Genomic DNA, 18,368 nt, shown 5'->3' on the forward strand with positions numbered 1-18,368 from the left:
GCGTGGCAGGCATTGGATCAAACGTCCTCTTGCACATATAGAAGGTTCTTCCAACTGTCTTTGGGTGCCTTGATTGTTTCACCTCAGCTTACACGCCACATCCACAAAGAGGTACCGGAAGGGCAGGAGGTACGGGAGCATCCGCATTGGACTCGCCCACGTAATGCACGTACCACATACGCCGCTTGTATTCACACCCGGACGACGTTATCTCACCTACAGATCAAGTGACCAAAAATTAATATACAAATAAACTTTAGACACGTAATCCATCAACTTTACCATACCAACTATAGACAACAATTGGACATATTACACAAATAAACCTACCAATGCCATGTACACTACACAATTGCATGAATATCTACCTAAATCGAAGCATGCAACAAGTTCTACACGTCAATATCGTGGGTAGAGAGTATAGTGCGTATGAACTAAGCATCACTAACACATAACAACATTGCATTTCATCAAAATTTCAAATCAACAACCTAACCCTAGGTTACCTAAATATCCTCCGATCTAACAAACGGAACAGTAAAATAAAGGAAAGAGTTGGGGGAGACCTTCCAAATGAAGCGGTGAACAATTCCAACTAGTTTCCCTAACCGAAATCACCGGATTTGGAAGGATTGGGGGTAGCGGCGGCTGATGGCGAGGGAGTCGGTCGGGCTCGGGGTTACTGGAGGAAGAAGAAAGGAAAGGAAAAGGAGGAGGGAAGCAAGCGTGCCTGTATGCTAGGCGCTGTCGGGCCAGGCAGGCTGGCGCGACAAGCCCGCCACGTTAGCGCTGTGCTGGCCTAGCCTCCCACGCCACGCCACGATGGACCCTCTGTCGCACCAGTGCATGTGGCGCGACAGAGGTTTCCTGCCGCGCCATGAGCGCTGGCGCAGTCAAAAGGATCACCCATGCAAATTAAGTTGGGACGAGTTTTTTAAAATATATTTAAAAAAAAGTTAAAAATAAAAAAATACACCAGCATAACGGAGCACAGATTCCTAGAGGAGGAAAGAGGAAAGCGAGGGCTAGGGGATTGCAGAGAATCCACCCCCACCACCCCCGGCGCGCCGCCCTCCGCTCCTCCTGCTCGCTCTATTTCTTTCGCCCCCCGCGACGCCGCCTCTCTCCTTACCCCCGCCCCGCCTCGCCATTCGCGCCCCAGGTAAGGAGCCCCCTTCCCCTGCCGTAGCATCTCTGCCCCCGCGACCTGGCCACGGCCCTGCTCCGGTGAGTCCGCCCGCGCTCCCGTTCAGCCGCGCCGGCCGCCGTCCTGCTCGGTCGAGTCCGCCCGCGTCCCGTTCAGCCGCGCCGGCCGCTGCCCCGTACCCCGCACCGCCCGTGTTCACTTGTTCTTCCAGTAGGGGAGGCGGCGGCGGAGGTTTCTTGAGGTTTTGCGGCGGCGATTAGAAAAAAGGCCTCTCCTTTCAAATTCCTGTTATTTTAGTTCCAGAAATTAGCCTTTAGGATTATTATCAACTGGCTGATTAATCCTTGTTCTAGTCACGTCCTTGTTGCCAACGATAGCTTGTTGTGGGGGGTGGGTTGGCGAGCATGCCGTTGTTGCCCTTGTCCCCAACCATCTGTCATCCACCCTCGTGGTCCACGTTCGCTGTGGATATAGCCTGCCACCTATTAACCATCTCGTGCTACCGCCGCCGAAGTTGCTCATTAATATTGTGCTTGCCATTGGTTGCTGCTTAGCCCGGCTGATGTTGCTTTGATTGGTCCAGAGGCTGGGAACTCCAAAGAGGAACAGGGTCTATGGAGGGTGGAGGCGCCGGAAATGGTTTGACTGGGACAGCGCAGACAAAGGGGAGTGGGGGTGATGGCTCCGCCAAGCCGCTGCCCCCTTGCTGTGTCAAGGCCAGGGCCGCAGCGCCCGAGTCTGAGGCCAAGTGCCATGCTACGGTGGTGTCGGGCTGGTTCACCGAACCTCGATCGCGCTGCGGTATGTCCAGGCTGTGCTTCACATCCTTGATCATCTCACTTCTTGATAGATCGTCTACAACCATCATTCTCCAATGTCCACTTCTTTTATATGACCCTGATTGCTCCCCGTGCAGGTAAAGCAAGCAAAGTTCAGTACTACAATAACCCGATGTGGCCAGGTACTTGTCCCGCCAAAGCCTATATATCAATTTTTTGTTTACCCTAATTAATTAATCTCTAACAATTGTCTACAAAAGTAATTTTAATACAAAGTGTTCAAAAGTTAAATTGTTTCTTTGTAAAATGATTTTCTGATAGATATATAGTTATTCGCTGGACAACTGCATGCCTGTGTTTATTTATGTTAGAGAAGGTTGTATTTCCCAATTCCTGCAACTGTTTTCTTCTTCCAAGTGAATGGTTTTTTTTTTAAATTTTTGGAAGATAATTCTAGCAGTTGATAAAAGTTCACATGCAACCACCCAAGCTTTTGTTCAAAGAGTGGTTTTGAATATTTCTAAGATGATATCTTTATTATTACAAGTATAATACAATTCTTACGCATTTGTTGGAGAAGGTTGATTTAGCATTGTGCATGCTATCAGAGTTAGGAATTTTGTATTCCTATTTATTTTGTTGTACCGATGTTCTCATGGTAGAAAGACCTTGCATCAGCTGGTAAGACATAACATAAGAGTGCATATGCAGCCGAGTGATGCTTTGTCGCTTTTCTTATTTGACAATGGTAGTGTGCTTAGTACTATCATTTCCACAAGAAAGGCAATGTTCTTCAGCCGAGTGATGCTTTGTCGCTTTTCTTATTTGACAATGGCAGTGTGCTTACTACTATCATTTCCACAAGAAAGGCAATGTTCTTCTTGGTTCATTTCCTGACCTCTGTAATGTCTTCAATTTATTTTCCAAAACGATCATCAGTGCGTTGGTTATACTCCCCAGCGTGCGTTATTTGTCCTTAAGTGTGTTGTTTTTTCCTTGTACAAATACCATTGTTTGACACTCTATAATATGCTCTTTTAGCATTGAACCAAATTTCCAGTTGTGTTCATTGCTGTACTTCTCTGCCATTTGCCGTTTTTCCCTAGAATGAAACAATAATACTTCTCGTATCTCTTGTGATTTTATTTTCATATATAGGAGAGGCCCATTCCTTGAAAGTGGAGAAGATCTTGTACCAGGGGAAGTCACCATACCAAGAAGTCTTAGTTTTCGAGGTTCTCATCGTCTATTCGTACCAGAAATAAAAACTTTATGTGGCTTCTATTGTGTATAACCTGTTAGTTTTTGTGTGCAGTCGACAACCTATGGGAAAGTCCTTGTGCTTGATGGCATTGTTCAGTTGACTGATAAGGATGAATGTGCGTACCAGGAAATGATTACTCACCTCCCACTTTGTTCAATTCCATCCCCTAAAAAAGTATATCTCCTGATCCCTGTTTTTCCTCAATATTGTGAAATTGTTAATAATGCTGTATCGCTACTAACAGAAATTGAACAGAAAGATATTATGCAGCTCTATGTCAGCACATGGAATATTTCTTTTTATTTGCATTTGAATGGATACTGTAGCATGACAGTGACTTATTCTCTTAGGAATTACTTTGCAGGTTTTGGTTATTGGTGGTGGTGATGGAGGTGTGCTCCGAGAGATTTCCAGACATAGTTCTGTGGAGTCAATTGACATATGTGAAATCGATCAGCTGGTTATTGATGTAAAGTTCTCCTTTGATTCTTTGACCTTCGCTTCGAGTTGTAATCGCTATCTATACCTTGCTGATATACATCTTAACTTTTTAGGTTTGCAAAGATTTCTTCCCACATTTGTCTGTTGGATTTGAAGATCCTCGTGTTCAACTTCATGTTGGTGATGGTATGTCGATAATCCCATGAGACGACTACATTACTTGTTCATATCTTCCTAAATTCCCTATTTGCAGCGTGTAGGTAAAATCATTTCAGTTTGTGATTTGTAATTTCATAATAGAATGCCTTTTTTTCCTACTTTCAGCTGTGGAGTTCTTGAGAAATGCGCCTGAAGGTACATATGACGCTATCATTGTTGATTCGTCAGACCCAATAGGTGAGTTAATGCTGCTATTCATCGTCTTTCTTGAACACAGTGCCATGGATAGCCTTAGTGATGTCTTTGTTACTGTATATCTGTTCTGTGCATTTTTGGTTTTGTTACTTCCTATTATATCGTTCATGTGCTCCATGCTTCTTTATTTCTTGGTTGCTGCATCCCTAGCTATTCTGTATTAATGATGAATAATGTGTTCCGATTTTACTTGTAAATGGAACTTTGTCCTATCAAATTCTCAGTCAAATATTACTGTTCTTATTATGCTACTTTTGGCATTTACAGGGCCTGCTCAGGAACTTGTGGAGAAGCCTTTTTTTGATACAATTGCTAGAGCCTTGAGGCCTGGTGGAGTTCTTTGTAATCAAGCTGAGAGTATGTGGTTGCATACACATTTGATTCAGGATATGCTTTCAATTTGCCATGAGACTTTCAAGGGTTCTGTGCACTATGCATGGACTAGTGTCCCAACATACCCGAGGTTCAAACTCTATTATCTATTATTCGTACCTTGATCCTTTTTTACAGTTTAACTGTATTTACAACTAATTTAGGCATTTACTGTTGAACTTTACCATCTAATACTGATCTTTTTTGTATAGTTCTTATTCGTAAATGAATGAAATAGATAGGGCTAGCTATTGTTAAAATTATTAACTTAAAGTAGCATTTATTGGTGTTTTTTTTTTGTCTTTCTTTGCTCCTTTTTTCTTGTAAAAATGAAGATTATATGGGCTTAGCAGTGCAAGCTTCAAGATCTGTCTTGTGTTTTGCTGAGCTGAATGGATGCATGTTTGAGGGACTTGAACTTATAAGGGTTTTATGAACATTTCTTGTTTTTATCCCTTTCTGACATGAGCTTGGTGACTTATGTGGTGCCTGGGGTAGGCATAAGAACAAGTTTTGTTTTCTGCTACTTTTTTATCTGTCCCAAGAAGATGGTACTGCGATCCTCATTAGTGTCGATATTGTTGACAGTGAACTGGTGCCAGCGCTGGTTCATTTGGCATCATAGGTTATTTGGGGCTTAGCTCAACTCATGCAAGGAACCAGTTGTAGCCAGACAGAGCATTAGTGAGCAAATATTCCCAATGTTGTCTATATATTTTGCATAATCAAGTCATGCTAGCTGATCAATGCAAACTATGTTGACCTCATATTATTGAAGCTACAAATGGTTTCTAGTTTATCTTCTTGATGCAGTCATTTTGGATAAGCCTTAGTAGACTTACGAAGAAGGGAAATAATCACACGACACTCATCCTGTACTTCACATTGTGCATAAAAGAGAGATAATATTATGCAAAAGGGAACATGCACATTAAGCTTCATCGAATGGAAATTTGGAATTACAGAGTAAATACTATTTTGTTTCGAAGGACACCATATAACTATGCATGCAACCTTGAAGTAATCAACTGGTAGTCAATGATGGAGATGGTGACATAAATGTTCCAGGCTTTGCATCTCTAGAGTGTTAATTGTTTCTCTGTTTCAAACTTCCTTTTCTTACGGAACATTTGAATTTTGCAGTGGAGTGATTGGATTTTTGCTATGTGCCAAAGAAGGTCCACCGGTCAACTTCCTGACTCCTATAAATCCAATTGAAAAACTGGAAGGGGCTACAGAAGCTGGAAGGGAGATCAGATTTTATAATTCAGAGGTCAGTTTTGTTTTATCAGTTACACAGAATTTCTTGTGCCAATATATATGATTCGACCTGTACAGACTTTTTGTCCTAGTATGTGGGATTTAGTCTGAACTATGATAATTATTAAAATCTAATTTGTGTTAATTTACCCTTCTGTGCTATGATGAAGTCTGTTATTTGTAATACAGGAATGTTTGTATACCTACTGTTCCTGGCTTTTGCTCACTTCATTTGACTCCATTCATCCGTAACCCTGATGTTAGATCGCTTCCATTAGGATTCGTTTGCCCTGATTAATTTTGTTATTGAACAGATGCATAGGGCAGCATTTGTTCTTCCAACCTTTGTGAAGAAAGAGCTAGAAGCATATTGCGCTTCCACTGAAAGAGTAAGTTTTTACAATTCAGGACTAGTGATTACTTTATATCTGGTGCGTTTTCACAGTTCAATAATATTTTTGAATGCAAACTCATATGGAGAGAATTTGTGCACCATTTTACAGGAACAGCCAGAGGAAACAGCTGCAACAGCACCAAAGATAAGTGTTGCTTCCAAGAGTGAAATTCTTACTGCATCCTAGACTAAGGCTAGCTTACCTGTTCCTTCCCGGCGCTCTTGGTTATCGCCAGTGGATACCAAGTCATGTACCATCGGCATGGAGGTGTCGGCTCCATTGCGATTAGACGTGTAATGAGGCATCTGTTAATAATTCATGCTCTGAACTATGAGATGAGATTAGCATATGTTCTAAAACGAAAAGGCGAGCTCACAGAGCAATGTATGATAATGAGTGATGAGCATTTCAAATTGCATTTATCGTTTTCTTCTTGGCGAGCGGTGTGTTGGTGGCCATTTCTCACCACTAGAGTGAGGTGTGCATTGCAGCTTGCAGTAAAGAAAATGATTGGCTTGGATACCCCTCCGTCCTAAAATATTATTCGTCCTAAAATATTATTCGTTTTAACTTTTTTAGATATATAATTTTTGCTATATACTCCCTCCGTTTTAAATTGTAAGTCATTCTAAGAATCTTGGAGAGTCAAAGCATCTCAAGTTTGATCAAAATTATAGAGAAAAATATAAAGATTTATGACATCAAATATATATACTATGAAAATATAATTGATAAAGAATCTAATGATTCTTAGTTGACGTCATAAATATTATTATATTATTATATAAATTTGGTTAAATTTAAGATACTTTGACTCTCCAAGATTCTTGGAATGACTTATAATTTGGAACGGAGGGAGTATCTAGATATATCTATATTTATGATATTGGAACGGAGGGAGTATCTAGATATATCTATATTTTTATGTGCATATCAAAAATTATGTACTTAGAGCTGAAAAATCAAAACTGAAAAACTAAAATAAATAGTAATTTGGAACGAATGGAGTAGTATTTATCATGCGATTGTGATAACCTGCTGCCATTTTGTTACAACTCGAGCGTTTTTGTCAACAGTGTTCGTGTTGCACTCGAGCCTCCTTGTTAACCGTGTCCTTATTGCCATCGTATCTTTTTTTAGAAAAAAAAGAATTATTGCCATCGTGCCTTGTAGCATTATTATTTTTTTAAAAAAAATGTATCGGAAATCTGCTCACGTTTTTTGGCAATTGTTTGCACGTATTCTTATTAACCATAATTAGTATTGCTGAAATGTATATATTTTTGAACTGGAACACTTTAAATTCAAAACGGGACGAGCAAGCTTTACTGCTACCTTCCCGCTGCTGCCCTATTGTTACTTCTCTACTTATTAGCGGAACATTTTTTCCCTACATGTGATATTAATTTGTCTGTTGGAGCAATATTTTTATACAGTAACAAAAAAATTACCAGTATTGAATTTAGAAGAAAAAATAATGAAAAAGTAAGAGGAGGTGGTGGAAACTCCATCTGGATCTGGAATTCTAGATGCAGTATAGTAGTAGCACCAAAATCTCCATCTTTGTTGATGCTACCACCACTTAAAAAAAAAAATTAAACACTGTAGCTTGTGGTTTGTGATGCATAAGTGGAAACAAGCCCATTCAAACTAGCTGGCCAGACAAAGCCCCTACCGGCCCATTACACAAGTGGAGATGGAGAAGAAAGGAGGCAAGGCGAGGCTTCTTTAGGGCTCTGGCCTCCCGAACGCTGCGCCGCCTCCTCTCCCCCCTTCAGCTTCTTCTCCGCGGCGGCCGAGGGAGACGAAGATGGTTGCGGCGATCAGGGTACCCAAGACCCAGCGCGCCAGGCGGGAGCTCCTCAAGCACGCGCCCAAGCTCGTAAGTCCCTCCCTCCTCCCCCCCCCTCCTTCCAAAACCTCGTCGCGCCGTCAAGCACAATCCATGGCTATGGCTTTCACGGGCTTCGTTTCGTGCTGAGGACGCGTCTCGATCTTCCGCTTTGGCAATTTACACTCGCATGGCGATATGAATGAAATATCACGTCATGTTTGTAGCATTGTACATAGGTTACATGGGTGATTCCTGTTTGCCTTGAAAAATGCTCTGTTGCTACTGGATGTAAGGTACCGCGACGATTGTCAGTCCTGTCTTCTGTTCATATCCTGTGTTACCTTCCTTCCCCGTTGCTACAGTCTTTAGCAACTCTAGCAGTGGGTTGAGTATTTGGAAAAAAAAAGGTGTGAGCTTTCGGCAGAGTGTGCAATACACTGTGCTCCATGTTGAAAATTGTGTAGAATTCTTGGTGTGTGCTTACATAGTCTAGGTATATGTTCTGCATATTGTGAACCCATTATGACAATCAAATCTGAAAATGGAAGTATCATACTTGTTTCTTTGTGGCTGAAGCTCACATCTGGCTTGTGCTCTGATGATTTTGCCAGGTTGAAACTGGCAAGAAGACACTTATCCTCCATGGTACCAAGACTAGTGCAGTGTTGAACTCTGTGCTGTCAGATATCTACCACCTGAAGCGTGATAATGCTGTGAAGTACACCAAGAAGAATGACAACATTAGGCCGTTTGAAAGTGGTGGAGAATCTTCTCTGGAGTTTTTCTCCCTCAAGACAGACTGCAGCCTTATAGTGGTGAGTGAGATCATCAGCTTGTTTTATTGTTTCTCAGTTGGGTGCTTGGTGGGAAGATAATTGTTTCCCGTGCAAGTAGGATGTGTTATTGAGCTGTATCATTGATTTCTGACAACTCTGGTAAACCTGTCAGGAAAACATTTTCTATTTCTGTTCTAAACTTTTAAAGCTCAAGTCCTCTGCCCTCTTATCTTAAACTTGTTGATTTGCTGAACTGTCTTATGATTAGCCCCATCCATGGTTTTCAACTGTACTCTTTTACTTCTGCTGCAGTATGGTTCTCATTCAAAGAAGAGGCCCAACAATTTGATTTTGGGAAGGACATATGACCACCACATATATGACCTTGTTGAAGTAGGTGTTGAGAACTACAAATCGATGGAATCTTACGTTTATGATAAGAAGCTCGCACCAAAACTTGGATCGAAGCCTTTCTTTGCCTTCATAGGGGAACATTTTGAGAGTGCCGAAGAGCTCAAGCATTTGAAAGAAGTGCTGCTTGATCTTTTCAGAGGAGAGGTGTGCCATTTTTGTAAATACAATACAGAGATAATCTCTTGAGCTTCATAATAAATGTTTCTCCTGAATGCAGGTTGTAGAGAATCTAAACCTTGCTGGTGTAGATCGGATCTATGTGTGCACAGCAACCTCTCCTACTACTGTCTACATGATGCACTGTGCTCTCCGTCTAAAAAGGTCAGGCACATCTATTCCTAGAATGGAGCTAGTTGAAGTTGGGCCTTCGATGGATCTGGTTGTAAGGAGACATAGGCTTCCAGTTGAAAGTTTGAAGAAAGAAGCTATGAAGACTGCTGACCATGCTAAGAAGGTAAATCTGATGGAACTGTCTGTCTTTTATTCTAAGGATTATTGTTGCCCTCTTTTGCTAATTTCAGTCCCATAGCCTACCCCTTGTCTTTCTCGCTAAAATCTCCCTTAGTCACTTTGGTATTCACAACTACCATGAACCTCCTTGCAGGTGAAGAATGTCACCAAGGATCCAGTGCAGGGCAGGCTGGGCAAGGTCTACATGCCAGACCAGCAGGTTTGTACTGATTTTGTTTTTGGAACAATCATACAGGTCAAGATTACTTTTGGAATGTTAACCTGATTAATGGTTTTGACTGAATTCAGGTTGGAAAGTTGGCCTTATCGAACGACATAAAGGGACTGAAGAGGGAGCGCCGTGAGGCCAAGAAAAACAAGGAGCACTCAAAGAAGCAAAAGGTCAACCCTGAGTAAAGAGTGCTTGTTGATTTATTTTTGTCTTTGGATATGGTCAGATCAAGGGCTTTTGCTTGTAATTGCTCCCAGTTGTCTGTGTTAGCCAAGTGGAAGCCACTTGCTGTTAGAATTGATACAGTCAGATCAAGGGCTTTGCTTGTAACTGTTCCCAGTTGTTGTGTTAGGCGAAGCGGAAGCAACTTGCTATTAGATTGGTGGAAAGTAGTTTAGTGCCATCTTCTTAGGCTAAGAACCTTTGTGGTGGCTTTCACAAGAATATTGTGTACCGCGCCACCACCTCATCTGTCGGACAGAAGTGTGGAAATTTTGAGCAGTGATAGTATTTTACAATTATTCTATGCTTTTGGTCAAAATATTTTGAGCAGCTGATGCACATGTCTCTAATAATCGACGAGTTTTTTTCATCCAGAAAATGAATGCTATCTCTATCCATGTGGTTACGAATATTGAGGCTGTCACCAATGTGCCTTTGCTATCGAGTCTTAGTGCGATGCAAAATTTTCTGCATCTAGAGTTATCGTATCAGCATGTTCGCGATTCTGAATGGCCGTACTCAGACTTGGATTTTGGCTTGGATCAACCTGAGGAAGTGAGGAAATATAGTGCCTGTTTATTGGATAACCTGCTGTCAATTTGTCACCACCTACCCGCAAAAAAAAAAAAAATTGTCACCACCGGAGCCTTTTGTTGTGTGTCGCAGTTGCCGTGTCTCGTCAGTCGTCACTGGATGGCTGAAGATTCTAGTTGTGAACGGCTTTGATGAATATATTCTTCGACGGAGGAACTGATGCAAAAATCGGAACATTACCCTTAGGTCCAGGGAAGCCCAAAGCCTTCGCCTAGGCCCCCACGGGCCACTACCAAACTTGGAATGGGCAGGCCAGAGAAGGCACACCACAGTCCCAGGCCCTGAGAGCCCACCAAAAACATCCTCACCACCTTGATGTAGAGCTCCTCAAATCCATTCCGTTTAACTACTCAGTTGTAGTTTTTAACCTCAAATCGTGAAATTACGCGTAGATAAAGTTTGATTGGTATCTTCTCTCCTCCTGACACTTGATAGAAGTAGAAGGGGATATATTCCACCCTTCTTCAGCTCTTCTTTTTTTTCTGTTTACCCATAGCGATCAGAAAACCCTTTCTATTTCTACGTGAAAACTTGACAGCAATATAAGGTACCTACGTGGGAACATCTACACGCAAGTCTAATTACAAAACGAGCAGAAAAAATAAAGGGCTAATTTGCAATAGTGTTGCTCTTGATTTATTTACACGTAAGCGCCAACTATACGCATAAGCTGCTTACGTGTCGTCCCGGTGACTCATCCACACCCACCTATCAAGTTGTTGTTCCCAAATGAATAATTTAAGAGATGATGTAACTACGTGCCCCCACACGCTAAGTTCATGTCGCATTTAACTCTTCATATATCTTTTTCATCACCTTGTACCTCCCCAACAGGTGGCGTTTCTATTTCTACACTAGGACCAATATGCACCATTAGTCTACTCTGTCTGCTATAGCGTTATTTGGATGCGGTTGATGCTCTAGCAAAAAAAAATGTTGAATTGGTCATTGGCTTTAATTTTCACCAATGCTAGAACATTCCTTCCCTTCTTGTATGATGTAGACGCGCCTAACAGTTCTTTCCATTGATCTGTCGAAACCAGCTGTCATATCTACTAAAGATTTACGGGTAGTTTTTGAGGATCTGTTTATGAACAGGTTTTTCAACCAAATTCCATTTCTTTGTGCATGATTAGCGCTCAAGGGCCCATTTCCTAACTAACATCAGTTCCTTGGACATATGAACTGTTATCTAGCCAAAAAGATGTGCACAAAATTGGTTAAAATAGACCTTAGTACATTTTTGTTTTCCTTCACTCCTCTAAATATTCCTAAAAATTGTTCTAGTAAAGATGGGACTGTTTGACGCTAGTTTATATACAGTGGGACTGAAGCAACAATATAGTTATTTGACCATACTGCTAATCTGAATGATCCTGATGGAAGTAGTGCTTAAAGTGGGACGTGCATCAGCTGCATTGGAGACTCAGATGATGAATGAAACTGTGAGACGGTATATTTTCCTTCCAGTCAGATAAATTCAGTAGTGCTTGACAGGAATAATCCTGCTCATCCTCTGGCATCGGTGCAGCTCCGCTCTGACATGCCGCTTCGCTGACATCGTCGTGACGGTGATGCCCCAACTGCTGTTCTTGTCGACATGCTACGTTCTTTGGCTAAGCGATGGATGGAAGGGGATCAAGCAAGGCAGGGTCGACGCCAGACGCATGCACGACATCATTTCTCGCATCATTTTATCTTGAAAAGAAAGCCTTCTTTTTTCGGTTGAAAAACCGTGGAGCCCAGGGTTTGATACACGATGTCACCCATATCTTCCTCCTTGTAATGTAGCAGTGCCGTGCTCTTGTGCGCTTGCAACTTCTTCTGGAGGCCAAGTTGTTGCGGAGAGTTCAGAACATGCTGCCATATCAGAACGGGTTTTTTTAATCTGAATTTGTTTGCTATCCAGTTTAGCCAACGTACTGCTGGCTCGCAATCGCGAATATAGTTTAGGATTCTCCCCAATCCTTGACTGCTGCAGCCTGCACTACAAATTAAAGCTTCTGCAATTTGTTTATCTTTTTAGCAGTTTTATCAAGTTGTGATGATTCCATTGCAGAGGCAGACGATGCTGCTTGTTTGTTCGTAAGATGCCAGCGTTTGGAGCGAGTGGCGCCATGTCGTCATCCTGAGGCCACGCCCACGTCAGCAGCAGGAATACCGTCTGGACTCCAAGAAACTAGCTGGGCGCTGGATGTTGCTACATGTCGCGGTCAGGCCGTCAGGATCGATCGGCCTCTTGGTTCGTTCTCCAGCTAGCTAGAGCTTCTGACTGATCTGACCATGATAGGTCCCTAACCGTCCTCGTCATCCTGTGAGGCGTCTTGTATGATTTCTTGTATTTTTCCATGGCAGCTTGCTGGCGTTATATATATCGTCGTTGGCTTCTGTAGCCATCGTCTGCCGACGGTAGCATATTGTTGTCATGTTGCACGATGCTCGACGGAAGCTACGCACGCATGTGCTGAGGTCAGGAAGTAGTCGAGTCGGGTGTGTATGCAAACAAAAGAGAAGACAAGTTGGGCCGAATTCTTTGCCCCAGAAGCGTGTTGGAGCTCAATTGGGCCGCCGACATTGTGCCTGATGTCTCTCCAATTCTCATTCCCGGCCCAATTGCAGAAATAGAGTCCGGTGCACTGTTTGCTTCAGGCTGGGACATATCGCGGAGTTTTGCACGTTCCCGCCTCGATTTCCGAGCCCTTTCCGGAGCAGCTTCATTTCGTTCTTTAGACATTGCGGCCTGGCCAAATGAAGACTTCTCACAATGGTTCAAATCACCTGTACAACGGACAGATGGGGCCGGTTGCAGTGGACCCCCGGTGTTCGCGTCCCTTGGTCACATGCTGCTGGTTCTTTTCGGTGCGATGGCAAGTGTCTCTTCGACTTCAATCCCTTGTTAGGGGATCCCATGTTCCTATGGTTCTTCCCCTTCGTCAGCTCCGCCTCCTCCGCCACCGACGGTGCCTGGAGCAGAACCTGTTCCCTACCACCCTTGCACCGCCTCCGCTTCTGCTTTCATCCATGACGCCTCAGTCCCAAGCTCACACCCCATCTCCACCCCTCCACTGCCGCATTGGTTTGCTTCGAAGAAAACCCCAGTTGCTATAGTACCGGAGGAAAAGGGGCGATCGGAGCAGAGTATGGCCTTTCGCTTTGTCGATCCAATGCCCTTCATGCCCTAGGGTGAGCAGCGGATGATCATTGGTGGCCGACATCCAATGTCGCGCGTCATCTTGGGGCCTTCGCGGTACAAGAACAATGACCTGGCCATTGCCACCATTGACCCCATGCCGAGCCATCAGGTATCTTTCACCACCATCAGAAATCTCCTGGATGAGTTCCTGCATGATCACCTGAGAGTGGGTTTTAGATCAATTCAGCCTTGCTCCCTGGGTCAGGCTTATATCCGCTTCAACCATTATCATGATAGAGATTTCCTAATTAGGGACAGCCCCGTAACTTTGGCAATATGAGGATTTATTTTGATGAGCACAATAAGGGCTGGAATAATAGATTTGTTACCATGAACTATGAGGTTTGGCTTCTTTTGCTGGGTTTTAATGTGGACTATTGGACCCCGCAGCATGTTGAGAAAGCTCCGGCTGATTTTGGACAGTTGCTTGTCTGGGAGGAGGATCTTGCTCACCTCTCTAGAGTTTTGGTGAAAGCTTGAGTTGTATCTATGTAGGAAATTCCATGATTCATAGTATGCTCTGATGGTGAGGATTTTGAGGGCGAGCTATGGACTGCTCAGTGTGAGGTCATTTGGACCAGGATGCTTGGAGGTGCACCTACAGATGAGGATCAACCACCCAATGGGCCTGATGATGTGCAACCCACCCTATTTGATTTCTTTGGTTATGGTCAACCTGGTCAAGGCCCTGCAAATGACCCTCCTAATGGGAAGCAGCAAGACCTTAATGCTGAGGGTTGGGGTTTATGGCCTGATGCAGCTTCAGGGCGCCAAAAATGATGCTCCTGTTGCTAATGCAATCCCGCAAACAGAACTCAACCCCCTGAATGTTTAACCTGTGCCTGGTGAAGCTTTCCTTGAGCTTAATGATCTTATGCAGGAAGATGTGGCACTAGACAATGGTGGCCTTGATCTGAATGCCCCACCTAAGGATGACCTAGGTGGCATCGATGATCTTATTCAAGCTGCTAGTAATCTGGAGGATTTAGGCCCCCTTTGGTTGGGCTTCCAAACCTGCTTTTGCTTTTGCCAAATCCAAAAGCCAACCAAAGGGGTAAAAAGCCATATGTGCTTTTACCCAAAAGTAGCTTTTACTCTAGTACAAATCCAAAAGTAGGTTCCCCCTGCTTTCATCTGCTTTTGGGCAAAGAAATTACCCACCTGCCACTGGTTATGGAGGATACTGATTTGTTTTCCTTCTATTTTCCTGTCCGTCTGTGACCCTTCCCGTCCGTCCGTGACCCTTCCCGTCCCACCCGATCGCGACCCCATCCGCCAACACCCGACCGCCGCCCTATCCGCCAAGGCCTGCCACCCCCGCACCTGGCCGCCACCCCCCAGCCGGCCGCTGCCCCAGCCACACCGCCACCCCAGCCGGCTTGCCACCCGCCGCACCCAGCCGTCGCCCCAGCCAGCCCGCCGCCCGCCGCACCCGGCCGGCACCCCAGCCAGCCACCGCCCCCACCCGATCGCCGGCCCGCCAAATTTGCTGCTCCAAGGTACATCTCTCCGTTTTGTTTACTAAATGCAGTGAACTGTTTGGTTGATTTGCATGGTTAGGTAGGATGTTTGGTGCTTGATTTTATTGGATGGTAGTATGAAAAAGAATTGAATCAAATAATATTTTTGGTTGGTTGAAGAATGGGTGACAAGGAAGTTTGGGGTGATGCTTTTTAAGGCATTTGATTGATGTTGCAAAGAAGAGATTGAAGCTGGGAATAGGCTGATGGGAATTTTCACTACTACCAGTTGGAAAAATATTGTTTCCAGGTTTGTAGAAAAATCCGGTGAAAGGTGAAAAAAAACAATTGAAAGTTAGATGTTCTGAAAAAGGAGTATTCAACGTTTATGGAGTTTAAGAATTGTGCCACTAGTCTTGGATGGGATGAGGCAAAACAAACTATTGACTGCTCAGAAGAATGGTGGAACGAACACCTTGCTGTAAGAACTATATATATTTTCATTGTAAATATATTTTTCCCATTCTTTGTTATGGCGTGCCTTGCTCATTTTTTTTTTAATTTTAGAGATGCTCTTGTGGATCGTCGGAGAATCACAATCTTTTTCACAAGCTAAAAATCATTTTACATGGTTACTTTGGATAGTTCACAATAAGTTTCACGAAGTGTTGAAGTGTTTGCGCAAGTTAGCTAAGGACAACATTAAGCTGAGAGATCCTACTTTTTCTACGGAGCATGAAAGGGTGAGAGAGGACCGTTTTTGTCCATACTTTAAAGGCGCAATTGGAGCAATAGATGGTTCACATGTTTCAGTGGTAGTGCTAGTGAACGAAGTGGTTAACCACACATGCCGTCATGGATATACATCTCAAAATGTGCCAGCTATTTGTGACTTTGATATGAGGTTCACCTTTGCGGTTGCCGGTTGGCCGGGTTCTGCACATGACACATGTATCCTCAATCATGCATTGGTACAACCATGTTGGCAGGTTGTACATCGTCAAGATCACTGGGCATGTGCTATGAGTGCTGGTCCTTTCACTGAACGGATTCATTCCATCCGTACTTACTGCAAATCAAACATTTCTTGAATTATTTCCAAATTGTGGATACCGCTCATTGAATTTCTTCCACTAACGAGCATCGGATGGATGTTGAAGCTTTCCATCACCCTTCCTGTGCTTATCTAAATCCCACCATCGCATAAGTTCAGCATCCTTTGGGTTTGAGAAGAAACACCTAAGGTGATCGGCAACAGGGAGGTACCACATGACCAAGGCAGGAATTCTACTCTGCTTCTTAGAAATGCCTAAAGTAGTGTCTTCTGGCTCAACAGTGGCAACTATTACTTGCACCCTTCCTCTTCCTTTTATTCCCATCGGTTGGATCTTCCTTGTCGTCATCACAATAACTGGAATTGTTTTTGTACCAACTTGCAGAACACACAGGACATTTGTCCAAGCCTTTGAAAGTATCCCTGTGGTACAAGATACAATGGTTTGGACATGCATAAATTCTTTCCACAGCCATCCATGAATGGATTGACAAGCTTATTTGCTAGATATGTGTTGGCGAGCACTCTATTTGGCTTTGGAAGCAACCAAGCCAAGATACACAACAGATCATTGAAACTACCGTCGAACCAGTCGTGCTTAGCCTTTAGAATCAACAGCTCAAGTATGAAATGAAGCACGGTCCAGTATTTTGGACATCCCTTTGACTACTCGTACACATTCTCCTCCGCTGATTTCTTCACCGTCTTGAAGTTTCCTAACGCCTTTGCACTACCAACCAATAGTTCCACTTTGATGTGATGCAACAACTACTCAGGAAATCACTGTCATCAAGTTTGTCATCACCACTACTATCATAATGACCATTGTCACCACCACCACCATTGTAACCACCTACACCATCGCCACCCTCGTCAACACCATCATCTCCATCGGAGCCACCACCACCATCATTGCCGCATCCTCATCAAAACAATCGTAAGCATCAAACATTCTATCAAACTCGACATCTTCCATGATCTCGTCGAGCAGATTCTGAGGGGATGCTTTCTCACCATGAAATGTCCAGATCATGTAGTCTTCAACAAAACCTTGAACCATTACATGCCATATTATTGTAGCTGTCTCCCCGAATACTCTCATGTTCTTGCAGGTTTTGCACGGACAAGCCACCATCTTTGTCTTTTGAACCATTGCATTATTCTCCGCACCTTTAATGAATTTGTTAAGTTCTCCATGGAAATAGGCATTCGTTCTTCATGCTTGGTACATCCATGTCCTATCCATCTCTCCGAACAATAAAAAAATTACACCATATAAAAACACCATATATATATAATTACACATATGTAGTATTTTCTAATAAACAAATGAAAATATAGAAATCTTGGAAAAAAATGAAAAACAATTATTCATCATCCATGTCAACTTGTTTTGTCCTACAAAATCTTAGAAAAAATGAAAATTATATCATGCATGGGTCAATATAGAAAAAACCAAATCTTCTTCTCTCTGCTCCATGGATATCTAGGAAATTCCTCATTCATGAATGAGGCTAAAACATCAAAGTTGAGTACAAATGATTAGATAATATTGTTCTCCTACCTAAATAACCTAACTTCATCCAAAAGTTTGAGGTAAATGGAGCTCCAAATGACTAATCCACACCTTGGAGATCTAGATCTATCTAGAGGTATATGGAACTTCACTTGAGCCTAAAACCTATGCAATAAGCTTAAAAAAGGCAAGGAATTAGCATCAACTTACCTCCTATAAGCTACAACTCCAAGGAAACAAAGTTGAAAACCTTCCCCCACCTTTTTTGCTTTCAGCACCTCCCTTGAATAGTGACTTTGCTGTCGGGAGGAGGAAGAAGCCCATTTGGTTGTTTTGTCGCCCATTTCCAGGGGCGGGTCATCCCATGGCCTGCCCCTGGAGAACCATTTGCAGGGCGGGTGATGCCATCACCTGCCCCTGCAAATGGGGGCTATTCCTAGGGACGGGTGATGCCATCACCCGCCCCTGGAAAGATCATTTCCGGCATCACCCGCTCCTGGAAAGATCATTTCCAGGAGCGGGTGCTGCCGTCACCCGCCTTTGGGAATTGC

General features: G+C 43.3%; 2 protein-coding genes across 2 annotated transcripts; both read left to right on the forward strand.

Moving 5' to 3' along the window:
* Nucleotides 1-1,005: 1,005 nt before the first annotated feature.
* Nucleotides 1,006-6,490, forward strand: LOC117859962 (spermine synthase). The gene is made up of 12 exons (XM_034743170.2): nt 1,006-1,162; nt 1,731-1,948; nt 2,064-2,108; nt 3,085-3,161; nt 3,242-3,364; nt 3,555-3,659; nt 3,745-3,817; nt 3,956-4,027; nt 4,313-4,508; nt 5,561-5,690; nt 5,992-6,066; nt 6,181-6,490. The coding sequence occupies exons 2-12, from the start codon at nt 1,762-1,764 to the stop codon at nt 6,256-6,258; spliced, it is 1,161 nt and encodes a 386-aa protein (XP_034599061.1). The 5' UTR covers nt 1,006-1,162; nt 1,731-1,761; the 3' UTR covers nt 6,259-6,490.
* A 1,004-nt stretch (nt 6,491-7,494) lies between these two features.
* LOC117841036 (ribosome production factor 2 homolog) lies at nt 7,495-10,304 on the forward strand. Its single transcript, XM_034721604.2, has 6 exons — nt 7,495-7,954; nt 8,518-8,721; nt 8,995-9,240; nt 9,314-9,550; nt 9,701-9,766; nt 9,856-10,304. Exons 1-6 carry the CDS (start codon nt 7,883-7,885, stop codon nt 9,961-9,963), a joined length of 933 nt encoding a protein of 310 aa, XP_034577495.1. The 5' UTR covers nt 7,495-7,882; the 3' UTR covers nt 9,964-10,304.
* The last annotated feature ends 8,064 nt before the right edge of the window (nt 10,305-18,368 follow it).

The sequence above is a fragment of the Setaria viridis genome, chromosome 1 (genome assembly GCF_005286985.2).
Source record: "Setaria viridis chromosome 1, Setaria_viridis_v4.0, whole genome shotgun sequence".
Lineage (NCBI taxonomy): Eukaryota > Viridiplantae > Streptophyta > Magnoliopsida > Poales > Poaceae > Setaria > Setaria viridis.